Raw genomic sequence first — 18,980 nt, 5'->3', positions numbered from 1 at the left:
ATATGGCATCTCCCCTGAACCTAATCTCTACATGTGACAAGAAGCTTGGAAAAGTAAATAATGTCAATCTTTGTTTCAGTGAAACCCTTAGGACCCATGTCCAAGGCTAGGTTAGGCATTAAGTCCACCCTCTAGGGTCTCAACCCTTGATTTGAGAGAAATTCTAATGATTTCACTTATGGATGTGTTTATATGTATTTAAATATATTTGATTACAAGAATGGTCCCTTTTCTGAGGACTTTATCTCCTATAAGAGATGATAAAGATAACAGATGGTAGTTTTTACCACCTTTTTTGGTTACAATTAAGTCAGCAACCATGTTGGCCTTTTTACTGCTCCGTGATACTTTTTTTTTAAGATTTTATTTATTTATTCATGAAAGACAGAGAGAAGCAGGCTCCCTGTAGGGAACCCTATGCGGAACTCAATCCCAGGACCCCAGGATCACACCCTGAGCTGAAGGGATGCTCCACCACCGAGCCACCCAGGTGCCCCTGGTCCGTGATATTCAAATCTGGAAATCACTGGACAACATGATCCTGGAGATCCTTTCCACCTTCCCTTTCTATGTCAAAAAGCACCAGCATCATCTCCCCAGGGCTCCCCCCTCCCACGCCCCACCCATCTCTCATCCTGGGCCTGCCCATAAAGCTGCGCAAGCCTCCCGCCGGACACTGCTGATTTGGTCCTTGGGACAGAGTGCATCTGGATGCTCCTCGCCCTCCCTCCTTTAGGGCTGAATCCAGTTCTCAGGGAGGCCTTCTCTGGCCATTTTTTTTTTTTAAGTATTTTATTGGAATCCTTTTAATAAAAACAAGTATTCTTATTAAATAAGTCTAATTGGTCTAAAAGTATTTAAGCATCTCAAAATTTCTGGGCAGTTTCTTTCCTCCAGTAAGTTGACAGTTGCTCGCATCGATTAACGCAGGGAAATTAGATGGAAGTTCCTAGGACCTGCCCAACACCAACCAGATAGGAGGCATCCTCTGCATGAACAAAACCCATAGCAGCCAAGGAAAAAGGACGTGACTCTTCACAGACTGCAGGTTTGAGTGGCAGGAGCCATTCCAAGGGTACAGACATCTCAATAGCACTGATCCAAGAGGGTTTATTACAAACTTCAGCCCTTCAGTATCTGATTAGTACCTAACCTTTGAAAGGGCACCGCCCCAGGTAGGCTTCCAGAATAATCAAGCTAGAAAGATGAAAACAGGACATTCTCTGGCCATTCTATACAGAACCGTAACCCCCACCCACAGCCCACATTCACCCTCTCCCTGTGCCCTCCCCCACATCTATGCTATCTCCAACAGTTTGACTTCTCCTGTTTATTGTGTCTCCACTAAAAAGAATACTAGAACTTAGACTGTCTTGGATCCCCTCACATGGATGACTGCCACTTTTTTTTTCCTGTCTCTGTGCCCTTTCCCTGTTCCCTAGTTTCTCCAACCACAGATCTTCCAGAGCAACAGAAGTCCCACCGCCCTGGCATCACTGCCCACACCCACATCCCCGAAGCTGCCTCTTCACTTACACCCTCCCTGAGCTCCCAGCACAGGTACCTTTCTTCACCCGGGCTCTGGGATTCACTTCCTGGTAGCAGAGGTGTCTGTGGCTACTCCAGCCAGGCCTAGCAGCAAAGCTGCATGCACTAGGGTCGGTCCAGCTCTGGGTTCTGATGCCTGCCTGGCAACAATCAACCCCACAATGGCTTACCAGCTCCTGAAACTTGGAAAACAAGGTTGAGAAATCCTGCCTGCACCAGCCCTCTTGTCTGGTCCCAGGGCCCTTACCAATTCTAAGGATGGACTTCATGTCCCTGGACCCTTCTTTCCAAGTGTCTTTGAACACTGTAGATTTAATGACACAACTAGGTTGGAGGGTTTCATGAGGTTTTAATAATAATACTGTTAAACAAAAACAACACATACATGTCCTTCACTTGCAGAGACATGTATGCACACCCCTTCTCTTCCTCTCACATAGACTCTGAGGTAGAAAGTGTACTGCCTAAAGTATAAAAATACTCTCTGGGCTGAGCTATGGCCCAGACCACAGGTTCACAAGCACTTGGTTGAAAGGTGGCTGCTTGAGAGCAGGGCCAGAGGCTGGGCCAGCTGTGCCGAGGCCTTGGGGAGGCTGCCAGGGTGGCCAGTTGGACACCCCTGGCTTCCCTCATGGCAGCCTACTCAGGAGTAGCTGGAGAGGGCAAGGGATGAAGCTTGGGTGGCAGCTCATCTTGTTCCAGGTTCCAAGGATAGAATATTCCAGTCACAGAAGTTGCTCTCGGTAAACATTTGTCAGATGAACAGAGTAGAGTGACAGGTGGGGCAGAAAGGAAGAATTCTGAACACGTCCTGGAGATCCTGGGCCTTCTAGCCCAGGATCGGGGAGCCAGGCACTGGGACAGCACCTTCACCAATTGGTTTAGAGGTGGCCAGGGAGGTGAAAGGCCAGCTCTAGGAGCCTTGGGGAACCAGCTCTACTGGCTGGCAGGGTGGGGGTAGGGGGTGGGGCAGGGGGTCTCTTCTTTCCTCCCAAAGTGTCTTGTACGTAATCAGAGCCCATGACTCCCAGGGCCCAGCCGTCCTCATCTTGTTCTCATCCTTGAAGCCAGGCCTCTGTCTTACTCAACTCTGGTCGCCAGTGCCCGGTACATCAGGCAGTAAGTGCTTCTGGGGTGAATCAACACCCATAGCAGCAAAATTAGCTTATCTTCTGCATTTTACCAGTTGATTCCATCTGTTCTGAACCTGCTGGGTCTGGCCTTGCCTCAAAGGACCCCATTCGCCTCTCCCTTCTGTGGCAAAGCAGCCTCATCCCTGACCCTGGGGAAAAAGCTCTGAGCCAGCTGGGCCATGCGCCTGTTCTGAGGCAGCCGACGCCACTCAAGGGAACGGAGGCCCCAGGCCCCATCCACCCGGTCGGGCTCCTGGCGACATCTAGGGTGCAGCCAGCGGTAGTACACAAGCCGTAGAGCCAGGCCCAAGAGGAAGCAAATGCCACTCACAGGCAGCAGCATCTGCAGTGGGATCCCGCCGGGCAGCCAGGCGATGTGGGTCACCCAGGTGACCACCAGGAGAACGCTGTCACTCAGGAGGAACACCAGGTGGATGGTGGCGCGGCCTCGGGTGCGGCCCTCAGCCACGTTGAACCAGGAGAAATAAAGAATGGTGGCCACCGTTGCCCGGTACAGCCACTCAGAGCAGGAGTCTGGCATGAAGTCTGTGCCCTGAAGCCAGACCCAGAACAGCAGCACCAGCCACAGGCCCAGGAAGTGCAGGGCCACATAGTGGGGGAAGAGAGCTGAGAAGAGGGCCACGGCCAGGACTCGGGGCCACAGCAGCAGCAAGTTCCACAGGAAGTAGACCACAGAGGAGCCCAGCCCCAGGAGCGACTTGGACAGGAGGCAGGTGCGCAAGGCCCGGTGGTAGTCAAGCAGCGCCCACGAGATACCCACGAAGGACGTGCAGATCCCGACCCCTACAGAGAGTAAGCAGAAAAAGGTGAGCCCTGTGGGCAGCCTGCCCGGCACTCCCTAGGGGTCACAGACACCACGCGACCTCATAGCCACCCTGAGGAGGGTGTGAGAGCCCCCCACTGCTGAAGGGAAACCACAGCTGGGTAGCACCTGTTCACACAACCAAAACCAGAGCTAGGACCCAAATACGGAGTCTGCCCTTCGCCACAAGGCTTTACTTTTCAGGTGCTAGCATGGTGCTAATTCTTCCACGATTTGGGGTGGGGGACTGTGTGACTTACATACCCGCATCTGCACCCCTGTCACCCAGCATCTGGCACCTTGGGCCCTGGCCACATCCTGAGCATCTTCTAGGGCCCTGTAACCCTTTCCCAGAAGAGCCCAGCCTTTCTGGGGCCTGAAAACCAACAATCCCAGTTTCCTCTTTCGTAGTCTCAGAAACGGAAGCAGGAAATCCCAGGGGTGGCAACAGGCGGGTGGCTGAAGCTGCCCTCCAGGCCAGGAGGGCCGTCCCCACCATACAAACAGAACATCCCAGCTCAGGCTGGGCCTTCGTTTTGATTTTTCAATGCTCGGAGTTTACGATGGAGATCCTATCCCACCTCCTGGGTGCCCAGGCTGGACAAGAAGCACTAGGACCTCTGAGGAGGGATGAAAGCAGTACTGGAACATTTCTGGAATGCTTCCTCCCCTCCCCTTCCCACCATCAACAGAGGTTTACTGGGAACCTGTTGTGGCCCAGGAGGCCACTGCCCCGCCTCCCCCCGCCCCACCTGGGGAGCAGATCTGTGGCAATGTCCCTTCTAACTACCCCATGCTAGGTCTCAGCAGGGCTGATATCTCACAGTCCGCCTAGCATGCGCATTCGCTGACCTGAACAAGCTTAGCCCACAGTATCTGCTAGGCCAGGAGCACGTGCCCTGCGAGCTCCAGCTTGACTATCCCCTAGAGTCACCCATCCTGACCCCACGCACCCCGCCCCACTCTGCAGGTGACCTGTAGCACCTCACCCACTGTCTGTCTGGAGTCTTAGCACAGTAATTATCTATTGCCTTGTCTCGGGGCTCCTTCACGGTATAAAACATTCTGCTCCCTTGGGGTCCCCAGCAGCCCAGGACCTGGCACATAATAGCAGCCGAATAAATGTTGGTTAAATAAAAAGTCAGAAAAATCTGTCTCTTCCCTCGCTCCCTGCCACCCCTGCAAGTACAGTGGAGACTATCCCCAGGGAGCCCTGATCTAGACACCCACATCGCTCCAACAGACGAAGCACGTGCCCAGTGAGTGCCACGTGCCCTGGAGCAGATCACTTCACCTTTCGACACCTCTTTGCCCTCATGTGACATGGAGAGCACGTGAGCCTACAGGACTGCTGTGCATGTGAGTGATGTCGACAGGAAAGCACCTCCCAAGGTGCCTGGCTGATGGCAGGCCCTCAATCATCACGGCCACCATTCCTGTCATTTGTCCTAATTCGGAGGCTAAGGAGGAACTTCCAGATTGGACTCGGACCTTGCCTAAGGGACATTCTCCTATTTTCTAAGCACCCTTTATAAAAGAGTTAAAACACTCATGACGTTCATCAGAAGCTCTCCCAAGCCACCACAGGGGGACTGGCCACGGGCCCATCACTCACACTGGTAGGACTCGGCCCGGCCGCTCTGCAACACAATGGCCAGCAGCAGCGTGAGCTGTGGAGTCGTCTCCAAGAAGGTCTCAAAGAGCCGCAGCATGCTGATGTCCAGGGTCAGGAAGTCGGCGTAAGCCAAGTCAAACTCCGAGGGCGCCTCCTGCCGCCACACCAGGAGCCCCTGCTGCAGCCCCTGCACACACCTGGGGGGGGCGGACACGGATGCCCCAAGGGGCCAGGTTAGTGTGTGGTGGCGTCCCACCTTCCCTCACCCACTGGGTCGATGCAGGTGGCCGCCAGTCCTAGCTTGTCACTTACATGCTGAGGGGCCTTGGGCACAAGTGACTTAACCTCCCTGAACTTGCTTTTTGTCGTAGAATGGGGAGCAGTACCAGCTACCAGGGCTCCACCTGGCCGGGGTGTCCTAAGGTCATCACAAACCATTTACTCCTGACAACATTCCCATTTAACGGATGGGGAAATAGGCCCAAAGAGCTAATCAATGGTGGAAACAGGATTTGGCCCCAAAGCTGTGTGAATTTCAAAGGTTTACTGTGAAACTGCTTCGGGCGATAGTTCTCAAATGTTAGCAAGCATAAGATTTTTCTTAGGATTGGGGGGGGGGTGGAGTGGGGAGCCATTGAGAGCTTGCGAGCACAGACAAGATAGGTCAGATGGTGCTGCAGGAAGATTACCCTGGCTGTGGAGAAGAGGAAGGGGTGGAGGGATGAGCCCTCAGCTGTGAGAGCACAGATCTATTTAAGAGGACTGTCCAGAGTAATGGACATGGAGACAGAGGCGGAGTTAAGGGGGTCCAGAGGTTGGCCAAACAGGCCTGGGTGCCCCACTGGCATTGGCATGAGGTGGTAGGAAGATGCACCACGATCTCCCCCACAGAGCTGATCTCAGCGGGCTACTGAGCCCACTCAATCACAGCAAATTCAGTCACCTACTGTCACTTCCCCCTGGATGGACTTGACAACACACTAAGGGAGCAGGGCGGGTAGGCCCAGGCTGGGGCTCCTCCCTCAGCAAAAGCCTCTGCCTCTGGTCCCCCAAGGCCCCTGCCTCAGTCTAGTCCAAGAGACCCCATTTTCAAAACCAAAGTGTAGGAAAGTCTGCTGGCCTCGTGCTCAGCAGAAATAGGAGAAGGGAAGATGCATGACACAGTTACGGATTCAGGGCTCCGCGAGGCCTGCCAGGACCCGAATAACCACTCCTTCGCGCCCGCCCAGCATGTTACTGATGCCTGTGCAGCCCCTCGGGCAAAACTGCAATAGCAAAGCTCCTCTTGTCCACTCCTTAAGACCCGATGCAGCTTTGTCAAAGCAAGACCTGGAGCGAATCTGTAAAATCGATTTAAGAGCAGATCCTGGCTCCAGCCACCCCATCCCAACCCAGACCACATGTGTCCTGACTCCATCCCATGACTCTGATCCCTTGCATCCTTTCAGTTTCTTCATCTCTAGAGGGCCCTGCCTGTTCAGAGGAGGAGTACAACCCACACAAATTTTCTGGAACCCAGCCTGTGTCCAGCCCTGGCTGGCTCAAGGGACATGCGTGAGTCAGGCCCCATGTTGCTCTTTCACTTGCTCTGGGGGTGAGAGGTTGGGGCAGACAGAACAAAACTCGGAAAGAGGGATTGAAACAACAAGCTCTGCTCTGGGGGTCAGGGCTGCTGAAGCTCCCCACATCCCCCACACACACACAACCCCGCTCCATACACGGTGACCCAAGTGATCAAGCCAGCTGACATTTGTTGAATGTTTACTCAAAGCAACTTACAGATCTTACTTCATTTAATCTCTACTAAAAGAGGCAGGCCCTACAACCATCCCCACTAGAAATGAGTAAACTGAGACCCGGAGGCTCCAGTGACTGCCTGAGGCCCCACCCAGGGAAAAAAGGAACTTTTTTTTTTTTTTGGATGGAAAATATAAGGAGTCGGCCGATACCCTAGAGCCCACCAAGAGCCCAGCACCATACTAGGCACCTCAGCTCTTGCCTCCACTCCCCACAAGAGGCCGCCTGCCAGACCTGTTTCTACATCACTGTTGCCTTTTCGGAGAAGAGGAAAAAGGCTTAGAGAACGCAGGCATGAGGCCATAGACGGTGAATTAGCGAGGACTGGAGCCCAGAGAGGCCTGACTCCAGACCATGAGCCTCAGTTTCTTCCCCAGGGTTGGCAGGAGGGTAGGGCTAGAGGAGGAGCTCAGAGGGCTGTCTGCCGGCCTGGGCTCTGAGGCTTTAGGGGCGGGGAGCTCACCTGTGGGCAGCAGTGCCCACAGGGCTTAGTTTCCTCTCCTGGGTCCGCATCCTCCCTTCCCGCCCCCTTCGCGGCGTCGCGGCCCTCCCCGGGGCTAGCAGCCCGCGGCGCCTGCCTCCCTCTCCCCGAGGGCGTGGTGCTCACCTGTACAGGTAGCCCAGCTGCAAGAGGTGCAGCAGCGCCAGGCAGCGACCCGGGGGCTGCGGCGCGTGCAAGCCGGCGGGGTCGGCGCGCAGCCAGAGCCAGCTGAAGAGCTGCAGCGCGACCGAGGCGACGCCCAGCAGCGCCAGCACCAGCGCGGCCCACAGGTAGCGGCCGCTGACCACGTACTGGCCCGCGGCCCACAGGTCGGCGCCCAGGTCGATCAGGAAGGCGGCGGTGCCCCCAAAGCCCAGGACCACGTCCCAGAGGAGCGCGGCGCGGGGCAACCAGGGCATGACCCGCCAGCCGCTCCCCCTCCTCCTCCTCTGGGCTCAGGCCCGCCCTCGGGGCCCGGGGTCGCGGCGGCAGGAAGGAGGCGGGCGCAGCCCTAGGGGCCGCCCAGGGCCCGGGCCTCCTGGGCGGGACTTCCCCGCCCCGCCCCGTCCGGGGAGGAGCGAGGCCCGCGGACCCCGCGGCTGGGGGCGCCCGCGGCGCTGCCCGCGCCCGTCGGCGCCCCGGGAGGCCGGCCCCGCCGCGCCCTAGGGCCGCTGGGCCCGAAGACCGCCCGGCCACTCCGTCCGTCCTTACCCTCCCCGGACTTGTCTTCGCCTCGCTTTGCGATGGAGACGACGGAAGGGCCGGGAGAGCGGCGCCCGCGCTGGGACTGCGACCCCTCGCATCCGCGCGGTCGCAGGACAGCGAGGCCGGTTCTGTTCCCCGACGGCGGGACTTCGCAAAGCGGGTGTGCCTCGAGCGGGCCGAGCGCCCGTGGAGCCCGAGGGCACGGGCCCGCGGGGCGCCCCTCCCTGGAGGCCCACGGTACTACTCGGACCATCCACACGCGGGGAGGCCAGGGTGGGGGGGAACCTGCAAGACCCGTTCACAAACTGCGCAGGGGAGTTGCATTCAGCATTATCCATAGGGCTCCCCCGGCGGCGGTGGCGCAGCGCTTTAGCGCCGCTTCGGCCCAGGGCCTGATCCTGGAGACCAGGGATCGAGTCCGGCCTCGGGCTCCCTGCACGGAGCCTGCTTCTCCCTCTTCCTGTCTCTCTCTCTCTCTCTCTCTCTCTGTGTGTGTGTGTGTGTGTGTGTGTGTGTGTGTGTGTCTCATGAATAAATAAATAAAATCTTAAAAAAAACCACATTACTTCTATGCTAAGAGGAAAGACGCACAGCATAGGATGCTCGATGAGCATTGTTTTTCCTTTTTTTTTTTTTTCTTTTTTTTTTTGAGCATTGTTTTTCCAGTGAAACTTTTAAACTCCGTGCCGAGGTGGGGAGGGGGGGGTTCTCCGGGCCTGGTCCCCGAGCGGCGGCTGCTCCGGGCCGGCCCCGGGTCACCGCGGCAGCAGCGCGCGCAGGCCCAGCGGCGCCGCGAGCAGGAGCGCGAGCCGGGGCGCGGGCGCGGTGCCGGGGGCGCGCAGGCAGGCGGCGTACGCGTCGAAGGCCACCTCGCGCAGCGCGCACACTTGCTCGGCGTGGCAGGCCTGCTCGCAGGCCGAGGGTTCGTAGCTGACCGAGTTGTAGACGTAGTAGCGCTGCAGTGCGCGGGGGTCGCTGGCGATGCGGCCCAGCGCCGCGTGCATGGAGCGGGCGCCTGCGTCGGGCACCCCGTAGGCCTGGGTCAGCCGGTACTCGAGCTCCCAGAGCGGGGTCCCCTGCGCGTTCGCCTGGCTCAGGTTCACAAAGTAGGTCACCATGTCCTGGAGGGAGGGCGCGGGGGAGGGCAGGCCGTGAGCAGCTGGCAGCTTTCACCCCCACAATCCCGCACCTCGCATTTGCCCCCAGATTCTTTACAGCTCCCACAATGCCGGCCTTCGGTTAGCATTTCCTACTTACCGGGTAGGCCCGCTATGCCGATGAGGGAACTGACCTTATGACCCCCATTTCATAGATGGGCAAACTGAGGCCTAAGTGGTTAATTCATTTGTCCAGGGCCCTACAGGTGTTTAGTGGCAGGGGTGGGGTCTGGAATCCAGGTTGCTAACCCCGCGGCGGCCTCCACATGTTCTGTCCCAGGTACCCAGAGAAGCTCAGTAAATATTTACAGAAGTAATGGATAAAAAGCCACTTGAAGAAGCGGGATGGGGTGCCCGGCTGAAAGAGGTTGTGGAATTGTGCTTGAGGAGGGTTTGGGATCGCATGTATCTTCAGAACTAGACTCTGGAAAGGTTGATCTGTTTGTTCCCTGCTTTCCACTTAACCTTTGTGGACCTGCCTCAGGTCACTAGAAGTGGGGTAGGAAGAGCTGCCTGTATGGATGGCAGCTTCCCCGTAGGCACGTTACATTATTTTAGCGGGTCCTCTCCAAACCCTGGGAGGTACTGTTACTTCCGTTTTACAGATGAGTGGAGGCGGCGGGAAGAGGTCAAAAATCTCATGAGTGGTGGAGCCAGGATTCAAACCCTCTGACTCCCTCCCTGAGAAGGATGTAGGGCATGTTGGGGGTGGGGGGCGTGGGGAGCCAGCCTGGGATTCCTCTGCTGAGGCCCTCTGAGTGCCCATGTGGTCAACAGGCCACACTCTTGAAACATGTCAGACCTCTACATGCACACTGACTCTAGAATCAAGGACCTGACCTGGCTTACCTCATCCAGTCCCTAGTTTTATTTTTTTTTTAAGATTTTATTTATTTATTAAATAAATAAGACAGACACAGAGAGTCAGAGACACAGGCAGAGGGAGAAGCAGGCTCCTGCTGTAGGGAGCTCCGTGCAGGACTCGATCCCAGGTCTTCAGGATCACACCCTGGGCTGAAGGCGGTTCCAAACCGCTGAGCCACTGGGGCTGCCCCAGTCCCTAGTTTTAAATGTCCTCCCTCAACAACTGGATTAAACCTCCACACCCACCTCTTCCTGGGCATCCAGCTGGAATACCCAGCTGCCTCCTCAGCTCAGACATTTTCACTAAGACACCATTTAGACCTTCCAAAGTAAACAGGTCCCAAACCAGACTTCTGTTCCTCCTTCTGAAACCTGCTCCCCCCACAGTGATCCCATTTCAGTAAAGGGTGGCTTCACCCTTCCAGGCACCGAGGCCAAAACCTTGACTCCTCTCTTTCTCTCACACCCTCATCCAGGCACCAGCAAATCCTGTCTTCGCGGCCTTCAGCCTACATGCAGGATCTGAGGCATCTCACTGCCCCACTGCCACACCCTGGCCCACACCACCGTCTCCTCTCAGTGGTTATTGTGGGGTCACCCCCTAACTCATCATCACCCCCGTTTCTGCCCTTGCCCCCTACAGCCTGTTCTCTGCATAGCAGACAGGGTGGTTTTCTAAAATTCTAAGCCAGAATATTTGCCCCAAACCCTCCAGATCCAGAGTCCTAATCATGACTGACAGGATCTCGTCCCTCCACTCTCCCTTTGGGGCCTTCCTCTGCAGCCACAGACCTTGCTCTTCCCTGACACACCACGCATGTTCCCACCCAGGGCGCTCTAGTCTTGCTCTTTCCTCCACCTTCCCCAGATCCTCACCTGGTTCCCACCCTCAATTTACTCAGAATTCAAATGTCACCCGATTGGTGGCACTCCAGTCCCACCGACCTCACAGCATGCACGTGCATGTGCCACACACCCGACAACAAGCCCGCTTGCCTCCTCACTCTGCTTTGTCCTTAGTGCTTCTTTCCATGCCATGCTTAACTTTCCTTTATTATTTATTGTGTGCCTCCTGTAAGAATGTCAGCTGCGGGAAAGCTGTTCACTTCTCTAACTCCTGAACCCAACCTGGCTCATGGTAGATGCTTATAGCACATTTTGTTGAAAAAGTTACGAGGGATCCCTGGGTGGCGCAGCGGTTTGGCGCCTGCCTTTGGCCCAGGGCGCGATCCTGGAGACCCGGGATCAAATCCCACGTCAGGCTCCCGGTGCATGGAGCCTGCTTCTCCCTCTGCCTGTGTCTCTGCCTCTCTCTCTCTGTGACTATCATAAATAAAAAAATAAATAAAAAGAAAAAGTTACGGAATGCTATTTCTTCGCCATTTCAAAAATCACAAGCAGTTCCCAGGAGATGAGGGATTGCTTGATGAGTTAGGAGCCTGCTTTGGCTGAGGCCTAGTCGGTGCAGGCATGAGGTAGGCAATGGGCATGAGGTCATACTGTGGGAGGTCTTGAATACCAGGCCAAAGAGATCCAGCTTATCTGTGGGCACTGGGGAGCCACTGAAAGTTTTTGAGCAGGAGAGAGAAAAGGCTTTAAAAAGATTAGTGCCTTCTGTAGTATGGAGTAGATGAGCTATGACAGGGCAGGGCTAGAGGTAGGAAGGCCAGGTAGGAGGCTGTGATCTGGGGTGAAGGAAGATCTGGGGACCAAGAATTGACCTGACTTGGTTGCAGAATTTGGAGTGGCTCAGGGGTTCTAAACCCAAATTCTAGAGGAGAGTGGATCAGCTGGAAGGAGTTAGGCAAGACGGTAAAACATTCGGTCCCTCCCCATCCTCCCGCTCTGGCCCCAGCAGACCCAGGGCCCCTCACCTGCAGGCTCAGTGTGGCTCGGTCGTATTCAAATACCCGGATGCCTGGATTGTTGGACCCGTTGACCACGCCAGGTAAGGTGGTTTTCCAGGGGGTGACTCCAGGTGTAAGGAACATGACACTGATGGGGGCACCTTTCAGGAGAGAGATAGCAGGCCTGAGAGCCTGGCAAGAGTGGGAGGGGGTGGGCTGGCAGCTGTCCTCCTCATCGAGTACCTGCATCATCATAGAACATCCGGAAGCTATCGGTGTGTTGGTGCCCGAAGAACTGCCCTGCGATGACTCGATGGTGCTTCCTGACCACCTTCAGGTATTCCGCATTGAAGCTCTCCCGGAACCACGCTTTGTTCCGTGTCTTCTCAAAGAATCCCGGGGGCACGTGGCCGACAATGTACACCTGCAAGGATGGGGTGGCCCAGGGGGCTCAGGGATGCTCAAAGCTACCCCCAGCCCACTCCCGGGGCAGATTCCAGCACTGAGTACCCAGCCATGGCTTTCCCCCATGTGGTTCCCACCTCTGTACTTTTGCCCGTGCTGAGCCTGCCACCTGGGGTACCCTGCTCTTTTTCACAGGCTGTGACAAGGACAGGAGAAGCCCCCTCCCGGGGCCAGGCTGATGAAGGACCCTCCGTGAGCTAGGCACCTCGTGCGAGAGGCTGAGGTCGAACAGGGGTGGGAGACGTGTTCAGAGTCCACCCCAGAGAGGTAGCAGGTGGAGGCAGGAGCCTTACCATCTCCTTAGCTCGGGATGCGTTGGTCAGCACCTCTTCTAGCCACTGGAACTGCTGGACGGGGTCCACCATGCCAGCTGTCTGCTCGTTGTTGCTGTAGTACAGATTGGTGTTGAGGACCACGACTCGCCCAGCGCCACTCAGTCCTGGCAACTTCTCGGAATAGAAGGCACCTAAGGTGTCACAGCCAGAGAGCATCTGAAGGGCCGGCCCCCTGCCTCTGATGAGACACGCTTCTGTGTCCCTCCCCGTCACTCCCACCTCCTCCTGCCCTTGCATCCCCTCTTCCCATCGTCCCCATAGGAGGGGCATGTGAGCAAGACCAGGGGCTCTGGAGGCCCGCTGCCTAGGCTCAAGTCCTGACTCTAGCACTTATTAGCTGTGCAGCTTGGGAAAATCTTTACTTCACCTCTCTGGGCTTTGGTTTCTTACTTTCTATAATGTGCATTACAATAAGATGCATTTGCCCCTGCAGATCCACCATCAACCCTGTTCACTCAACTCTCTGTGGACTAAATCAGCAGGCCTCTGGGTGGGTTTGACCAGTGGGGACTGAGGACAGGGTCACCTTGGGCTGGCTGTGTCTCTGATCAGTGGTTCTCAGCCACTGATTTTGTCCCCCAGGGAATATTCGGCAGTGTCTGGAGAAATTTTTGTATTGGCAATGGAAGGTGTTACTGTATCCAGTGGTTACTCATATCTAGCATCCATGAATCCCCTAAGCATCCTACAATGCATAGGATGGCCCCCACAATGAATTATCTGGCCCAAGATGTCCCTCGGGCCAAGGGTGGGAAACCCTAGCTGAACTGGAGGTGACTGCTGCCCCTTTGTTTCCATGAGGAGTTTTGGAATATGTTGAGAGTAGTGCCTGGCACCAGCAAATGCTCAATAAACATTCACTTATGATCCCCAGTGCCGTGGAGAGCACGGGCAGTGGAGTCAGCCCTGGATTCTGCTCTCAAGTAGGCCACCTCTAAGCTGGTCGACCTAGGCCAAGGGACTCGACATCGTCGAGCCTCTGTCTCCTTTTCTGTAAACTGGGGATAAAATCAGTACCTATTTCCTGGGGTCGTTGTGAAGACAATTCGACCAGACCCTGGCAGACAAGTAGGTGCTTCTAGTTGCAAATGGTGCTAGTACCTTGTTTGAAGAGAGCGATGGATTCCTTACTGAGCCAGGGTGCCCACAGTTCCGCTACCTGATTGTAGATGTTGTTGTTTCCTGGTGGGAACTGATTTTTAGGGTGAAAGTCATGATTTCCCAGAGCAGCGTAGACTTTGGTATCTGGGAGGAAAAAGAGACATATAAATATATTTATGTGAAAGCGTTTGGGGGGAATTAGTACTTTTTGGTCTGCCACTGGCCATCAAGAACCAAGGGCCATAGCACAAATACAGAGACAGGCAGAGAACAACATTCAGTACAATCTGGCTCAGCATTGCTCAGATCTGGGTAGGAAGAACAGTGAGTTCTCTGATTCCAGCTCCTAACCCCATTCCCAGAGGAAAGTTTCCCGCTTGGAAGGAAACATCAGAGGATGAGAAGAAAGCTAGAAGACCTAAATGATCGTCATATCCCTTGTGAGCCCCTGGGTAATGTGAGCTGCTTGTTCTTAGCAATTCCAGGTCCATTTCCTGTTAAGGAAGGGGTCTGGTTCACTCTGGGAGCCCTAGGAGTTTCACACATTTGTGATTCAACAGGTGTTTATTGAACACCTCGTGGGGACCGATGCGTAGCCCTGGGAACCAGGCACCCAGTCCTAGTCCCAGGGACCTTGCTGGGCTATAGGGTTGACAGGTATTGAGTTAATAGCGGTGTGAGGGCTGTCACAAAAAGGGAAGAGCCACTTGCTGTGGAAGTGTGCAATGGAGATGGGGGGAGGGGGGACAGGGGTCAGAGTAGGAAGTGGCTTGTGGATGACCCCTCAGGGAGGGGAACCCATCAGAGTCACTTCCTCCTTGCCAGGAACCTCATTCCTGCTTTTATTTTACGTCTATGTCTGGCAAGTAGTAGTTGCTCAATAAATATTGGACAATTAACCAAAAAGTCCTCTGAGCTCAGGGCAGGGTTGTGCCCTTTCATGAGCTTGGCATTCCCCAGGGAGTGACCTTGAACCAATGAGGGAGGCTGGAGCCTCTAATTCCCACTTGGGAAGTTTTCACAAACTTTTTGCCCCGCGGAGCCTACAAGATCTGGGAGTGCTGAAAGCTCTGCAGAAGGAGGAGGTTGTAACATTCCCATCAGGAATCGTTGCAAACCCAGAAGCCATCTCCATAACGGCCCCGAAAAACCTCACCCCTTTTACATACATGCCACTAGCTGGTAGCCCTTAAGAATCCATTTAGAGCAGCCTGGGTGGCTCAGTGGTTTAGCGCCACCTTCAGCCCAGGGCCTGATCCTGGAGACCCAGGGTCGAGTCCCACGTCAGGCTCCCTGCAATGGAGCCTGCTTCTCCCTCTGCCTATGTCTCTGCCCCTCTCTCTATCTGTATGTCTCTCATGAATAAATAAATAAATTTAAAAAAAAAAAAGAATTCATTTAGAGGGACACCTGGGCTGCTCAGTCAGTTAAGATTCAGACTGGATTCAGCTCAGGTCATGATCTTGGGGTCATGCTCAGCAAGGAGTCTGTTTGAGATTCTCTTTCTCTACTCCCCCCCATGCTAAAATATAAATAAATCTTGAAAAAAAAAAAAAAAGAATCCATTTAGAAAAAACACAAACCCCTGGAATTCCAAGGACAGATGAGAAGAGAAAGAAGCTCTCCCCTTTTATTGCTGCTGCTTTGTGCTGGGCATGGTGAGAAGCCACCCTACACGCAGAAGCACAACCTGGCATCTAGCTCACAGCCAAGTTCCTTTGATAGCTCCCTCACAGTAGACCCTCAGTAAATACTTTTTGGCTAAATGAGTGAGTGGATTGCTTTACTGAATCCTCACAACAACGTACGGGATGGGTACCATTATTTTCCTCCTTCTGCGCAGACAGAAAATGGAATCTCTGGGGCATGGCCCCCCTGGAACTGATAAGCCTGAGTCAGGAGCAGGCTCAGTTTGCCTAGTGCACCTGTGCACACCACTCAGCCGTGCTGGAGCAGATGGGCCAGCGCTCACGGTGACTCTGATGGGAAAAGCAGGTAGTAGGCACATGGCAGAAAGATCACATGACACATGACGTGGACCCTAGATATCAACTTCCAGTCCCTTCCTCCTCTCTAACAATTTGCTTTGACTTCTCTGTGATTCGGCTTATTTATAAAATGGAGAGTGTTCTGCATGGCCTGTGTTGCTATAACTCTCAAATAAGATAATATCTCATTTCAGTGCTTCTCCTATGTTCTTATTTTGATGTCCCTGTAGGTGGGCTGTGACTTACCCCTGAGGCCATGAGAGAGCGCCGTCATACCTTAACAAGCATGTTTTTCTGAGCAATACCTAAAATAATGATGCACGTTGCAGTTGATGGCATGTTGGATATTAGGAAATTCAGTAAAAATGTGCACATGTGTAATAAACTAGAGGATCTTCTAATTGACATCTGCGTGTGAACTCATAGTAATGAGCATGTAAAGCATTTTCTTGTCCACTATTTCCCTTCTATTCCGGAAGCCCATGTGGAGCAGAGGAAGGAGTGCTCAGAGTTGGATCTGAGTTTGAATCCCTCCCTAGAAACTGACTAGATTTGAGCCCCAGGTGCCTTAGCTACACATCCAGACAACTCTGCATGAAATGATTCACGTCCAGGGAAGGAGGTGGCAGAGAGAAGGTTGCCTCGAGGACAGATGTGGGATGGTGACAGCAGAGCAGGGCCCCTCCTACAGCGGCAGCGGGAGTGATGGATAAGAGTGGTGCTCAAACCAGGATTTGTGTCGCTGCCCTTGGCACATGACTTTGACCAGTTTACTTGACTCCCAGGGCTCACATTTCTCACCAGTAAAATTGAAATCCTAATAGCACTTCTCTCCAGGAGCATCACGACAATGAAGGAGCCACAGCATATAATATTTTGAGAGCAGTGCCTGCCACTTAGCACTCAGTACACAGACACATGTAGTTACTGCTGCAGCGATGACTTATTATCATTAATCTATATCTGGGTCCTGGGAATCCGGGAGTAAGACCTTTAGAGGACGCAGAGGTGCCGCAACTCGGAGGAGGTAGGGCTGGGGGCTAGCGGGCTGCTCTGACCGGCCCCCAACTGGCAGCCTGAGAGCCTGAGTCAGTCCCCAGCACCCTGTGTTTGGCCCAGTCTGCTTAAAAACATTTTGGGGGGCCTTTTGATGGGGCGTGCAGATCCCGCTCTCCTTGTCAGGTCCCATGGGACTGCCTCCCTCATCACCCACAGGCTTTGCCTGCTTTCCTGGGCCCTGGAGACCTTGGGAGCGCCAAGAACGGCACCTTGGCTGGAAAGGAGCATCTCCCAGAGGCCCCAGGAGCCGGGGTGGTTTGAGGGCGGTGAGTGGGAGCTCCGGGAGCAGAGCAGGACACAGGGCTATGTGCGTGAGTCCCTGTGAGACCCAGCAGGCCACCGCGCCTCCATGCAGCTGCAGGTGCTCTGGGAAGGGCTGTGAGCCCGTGTAAAACAGGCTGGGGCAGAGGGCAGTGAAGGTCAGGCGCTCCCCTTAGTAGGAACCTGCGTGTAAACACAGGCCGGGGATGGCTCGTGTTCCTCGCAGGGTTGTCCAAAGCGGAGGAACCATCCATCTCTGTGAGGAGCCTGGCCCGGGGCCTGGCCAGCAGCCAGCATGGTCAGTGGTTGAAGGTTCTTTCCCCACATCTTACCGCTGTTGCTGCTCCACCTTCTGGAAATGCTGGGGTTGGGGGGGGGAGGGTGAAGGGGGAGCACGAGGGCAGGGTCTTACCTGGAAAGACCTCTCTGATGAGCCTGGTCAGGCGCCCCACAATTCCCAGCACAGCTGCTTCTCCCAGCCTCTCGTTGGGCACATGAGGGGTGTTATCACTGCAAAACACCACCGAGCCAGTTTGGTGTGGGCAGCTCAGGAAGGGGCACGAGACAGGAAAGGGGCAGCTCAGCCATGAGAAATGGGCTGTGGAACTGCCCCTCAGACACCCCCTGTGAGGCAAGGGCTGGCCTGGAGGCAGGGGTCATGCAGGACAGAGTTCAAACCTGGGCTCTGCCGTTGACCTGCTGTGGGTCCCTGGCCTGGCTGCTTAACCTCTCTGAGCCTCGTGATCTCGTCTGCCAAATAGGGGTGATAATGGTACCTACTCCTAGAGTATGTGTGAGATTTTTTAAAAAGGCAAGGGAGGATTTTTTAAAAAGGCAAGGGGAGGATATAAAATGTAGACTCATGGAACCACTTTCTTCCTTGCAAAGAGCATATTTCCCAGGCAGCTATCCTATCTTGGGCTCAAATAAAACTCTTCTCCTTTCTCTTTAAAAAATAAATAAAAATAAAGTAAAATAAAAATAGTAGCTGCTAGGTTGCAATTAATATTATTATGTAAAGAGGGAAGCTTGGGGATTGGCAAACCCCCAGGGACCTTGGGGTGGAAAAGCCATCTCTGAGTCCCGCTCTGTATCCCAAGGGTTCTAAGGAGTTTGGAACTGGCTTCAGAGCTTAGAGTTCATCCTACTCTATGGACAGATCCAGGACCTGCCCCAGGACCATTTAATCCCCTGTTTGGCCCTAAATTCCTGCCTCCAACTCAGAAATGCACAACAACGGGCACATGGATTGCTCAGTCATTTAAGCATCCGACTCTTGATCTCAGCTCAGGTCTTGATCTTAGGGTCATGAGTTCAAGTCCCACATTGGGCTTTAAAAAATTGCACAGCAAGGGCAGGGAGCAGGGGAGGAGTAAGGGGAAAGGTGAAGTGTGGGATGGGTAGGAGCCCCAACAATCTAAAGTCTGAGGACCTTGCTGGACCCAATGGGGTGAAGCAGCTGCTGCCTCGATAGCCCCCACAGAAGTTAATTAGCATAGTAGTGCTGATACTGTTACTAGCAGCTCACCCTGGCTTGCTTTGTGCAGGGATGTGTTGTACCTACATCTCCTGATTACTTATCCATGATAGCCCCCTAGCGTGGGTTCGATTGTTAGTCTTATTTGATGAAGAAACAAGGCACAGAGAGGTGGAGAATTCTGGGTAAGCTGTGGAACCAGAAAGTGGTGGAGGCTGGCTCCAGTCAGTGCTTGCCCGCAGTACACACTGCTCTGTCTCTGACACACTCCCTAGGGCCCCAAGAGGCACCTATTCACTCTGGCCTCCCTAGGGACAGGCCAGC

General features: G+C 54.5%; 2 protein-coding genes across 7 annotated transcripts in view; both read right to left on the bottom strand.

The window, feature by feature from the left end:
• Window positions 1-1,883: 1,883 nt before the first annotated feature.
• XKR8 (XK related 8) lies at window positions 1,884-7,934 on the bottom strand. The gene is made up of 3 exons (XM_055332391.1): window positions 7,524-7,934; window positions 5,120-5,316; window positions 1,884-3,485 (listed from the first exon to the last, which is right to left on the bottom strand). Exons 1-3 carry the CDS (start codon window positions 7,814-7,816, stop codon window positions 2,776-2,778), a joined length of 1,200 nt encoding a protein of 399 aa, XP_055188366.1. The 5' UTR covers window positions 7,817-7,934; the 3' UTR covers window positions 1,884-2,775.
• Window positions 7,935-8,763: 829 nt separating this feature from the next.
• LOC129513924 (acid sphingomyelinase-like phosphodiesterase 3b) overlaps window positions 8,764-18,980 on the bottom strand; it is a 33,706-nt gene continuing 23,489 nt past the window's right edge. For 4 of the 6 annotated variants that reach the window (XM_055332389.1, XM_055332388.1, XM_055332390.1 and 1 more), the window contains 6 exons: window positions 17,592-17,689; window positions 13,872-14,015; window positions 12,729-12,901; window positions 12,214-12,394; window positions 11,998-12,131; window positions 8,767-9,223 (listed from right to left, as the gene is read on the bottom strand). In XM_055332389.1, coding sequence (XP_055188364.1) covers window positions 8,858-9,223; window positions 11,998-12,131; window positions 12,214-12,394; window positions 12,729-12,901; window positions 13,872-14,015; window positions 17,592-17,689 — 1,096 coding nt within the window. In that variant the 3' untranslated portion in view covers window positions 8,767-8,857. Of the gene's footprint in view, window positions 9,224-11,997; window positions 12,132-12,213; window positions 12,395-12,728; window positions 12,902-13,871; window positions 14,016-17,591; window positions 17,690-18,980 lie in introns of all 6 variants that reach the window. The other 2 variants (XM_055332384.1, XM_055332385.1) reach the window with 2 other exon arrangements.

This window comes from Nyctereutes procyonoides, unplaced genomic scaffold, assembly GCF_905146905.1.
Source record: "Nyctereutes procyonoides isolate TBG_1078 unplaced genomic scaffold, NYPRO_anot_genome, whole genome shotgun sequence".
Taxonomy (NCBI): Eukaryota; Metazoa; Chordata; class Mammalia; order Carnivora; family Canidae; genus Nyctereutes; species Nyctereutes procyonoides.
Note: the sequence above shows the minus strand (reverse complement) of the source record. Positions and strands in the feature narration are given on the sequence as shown.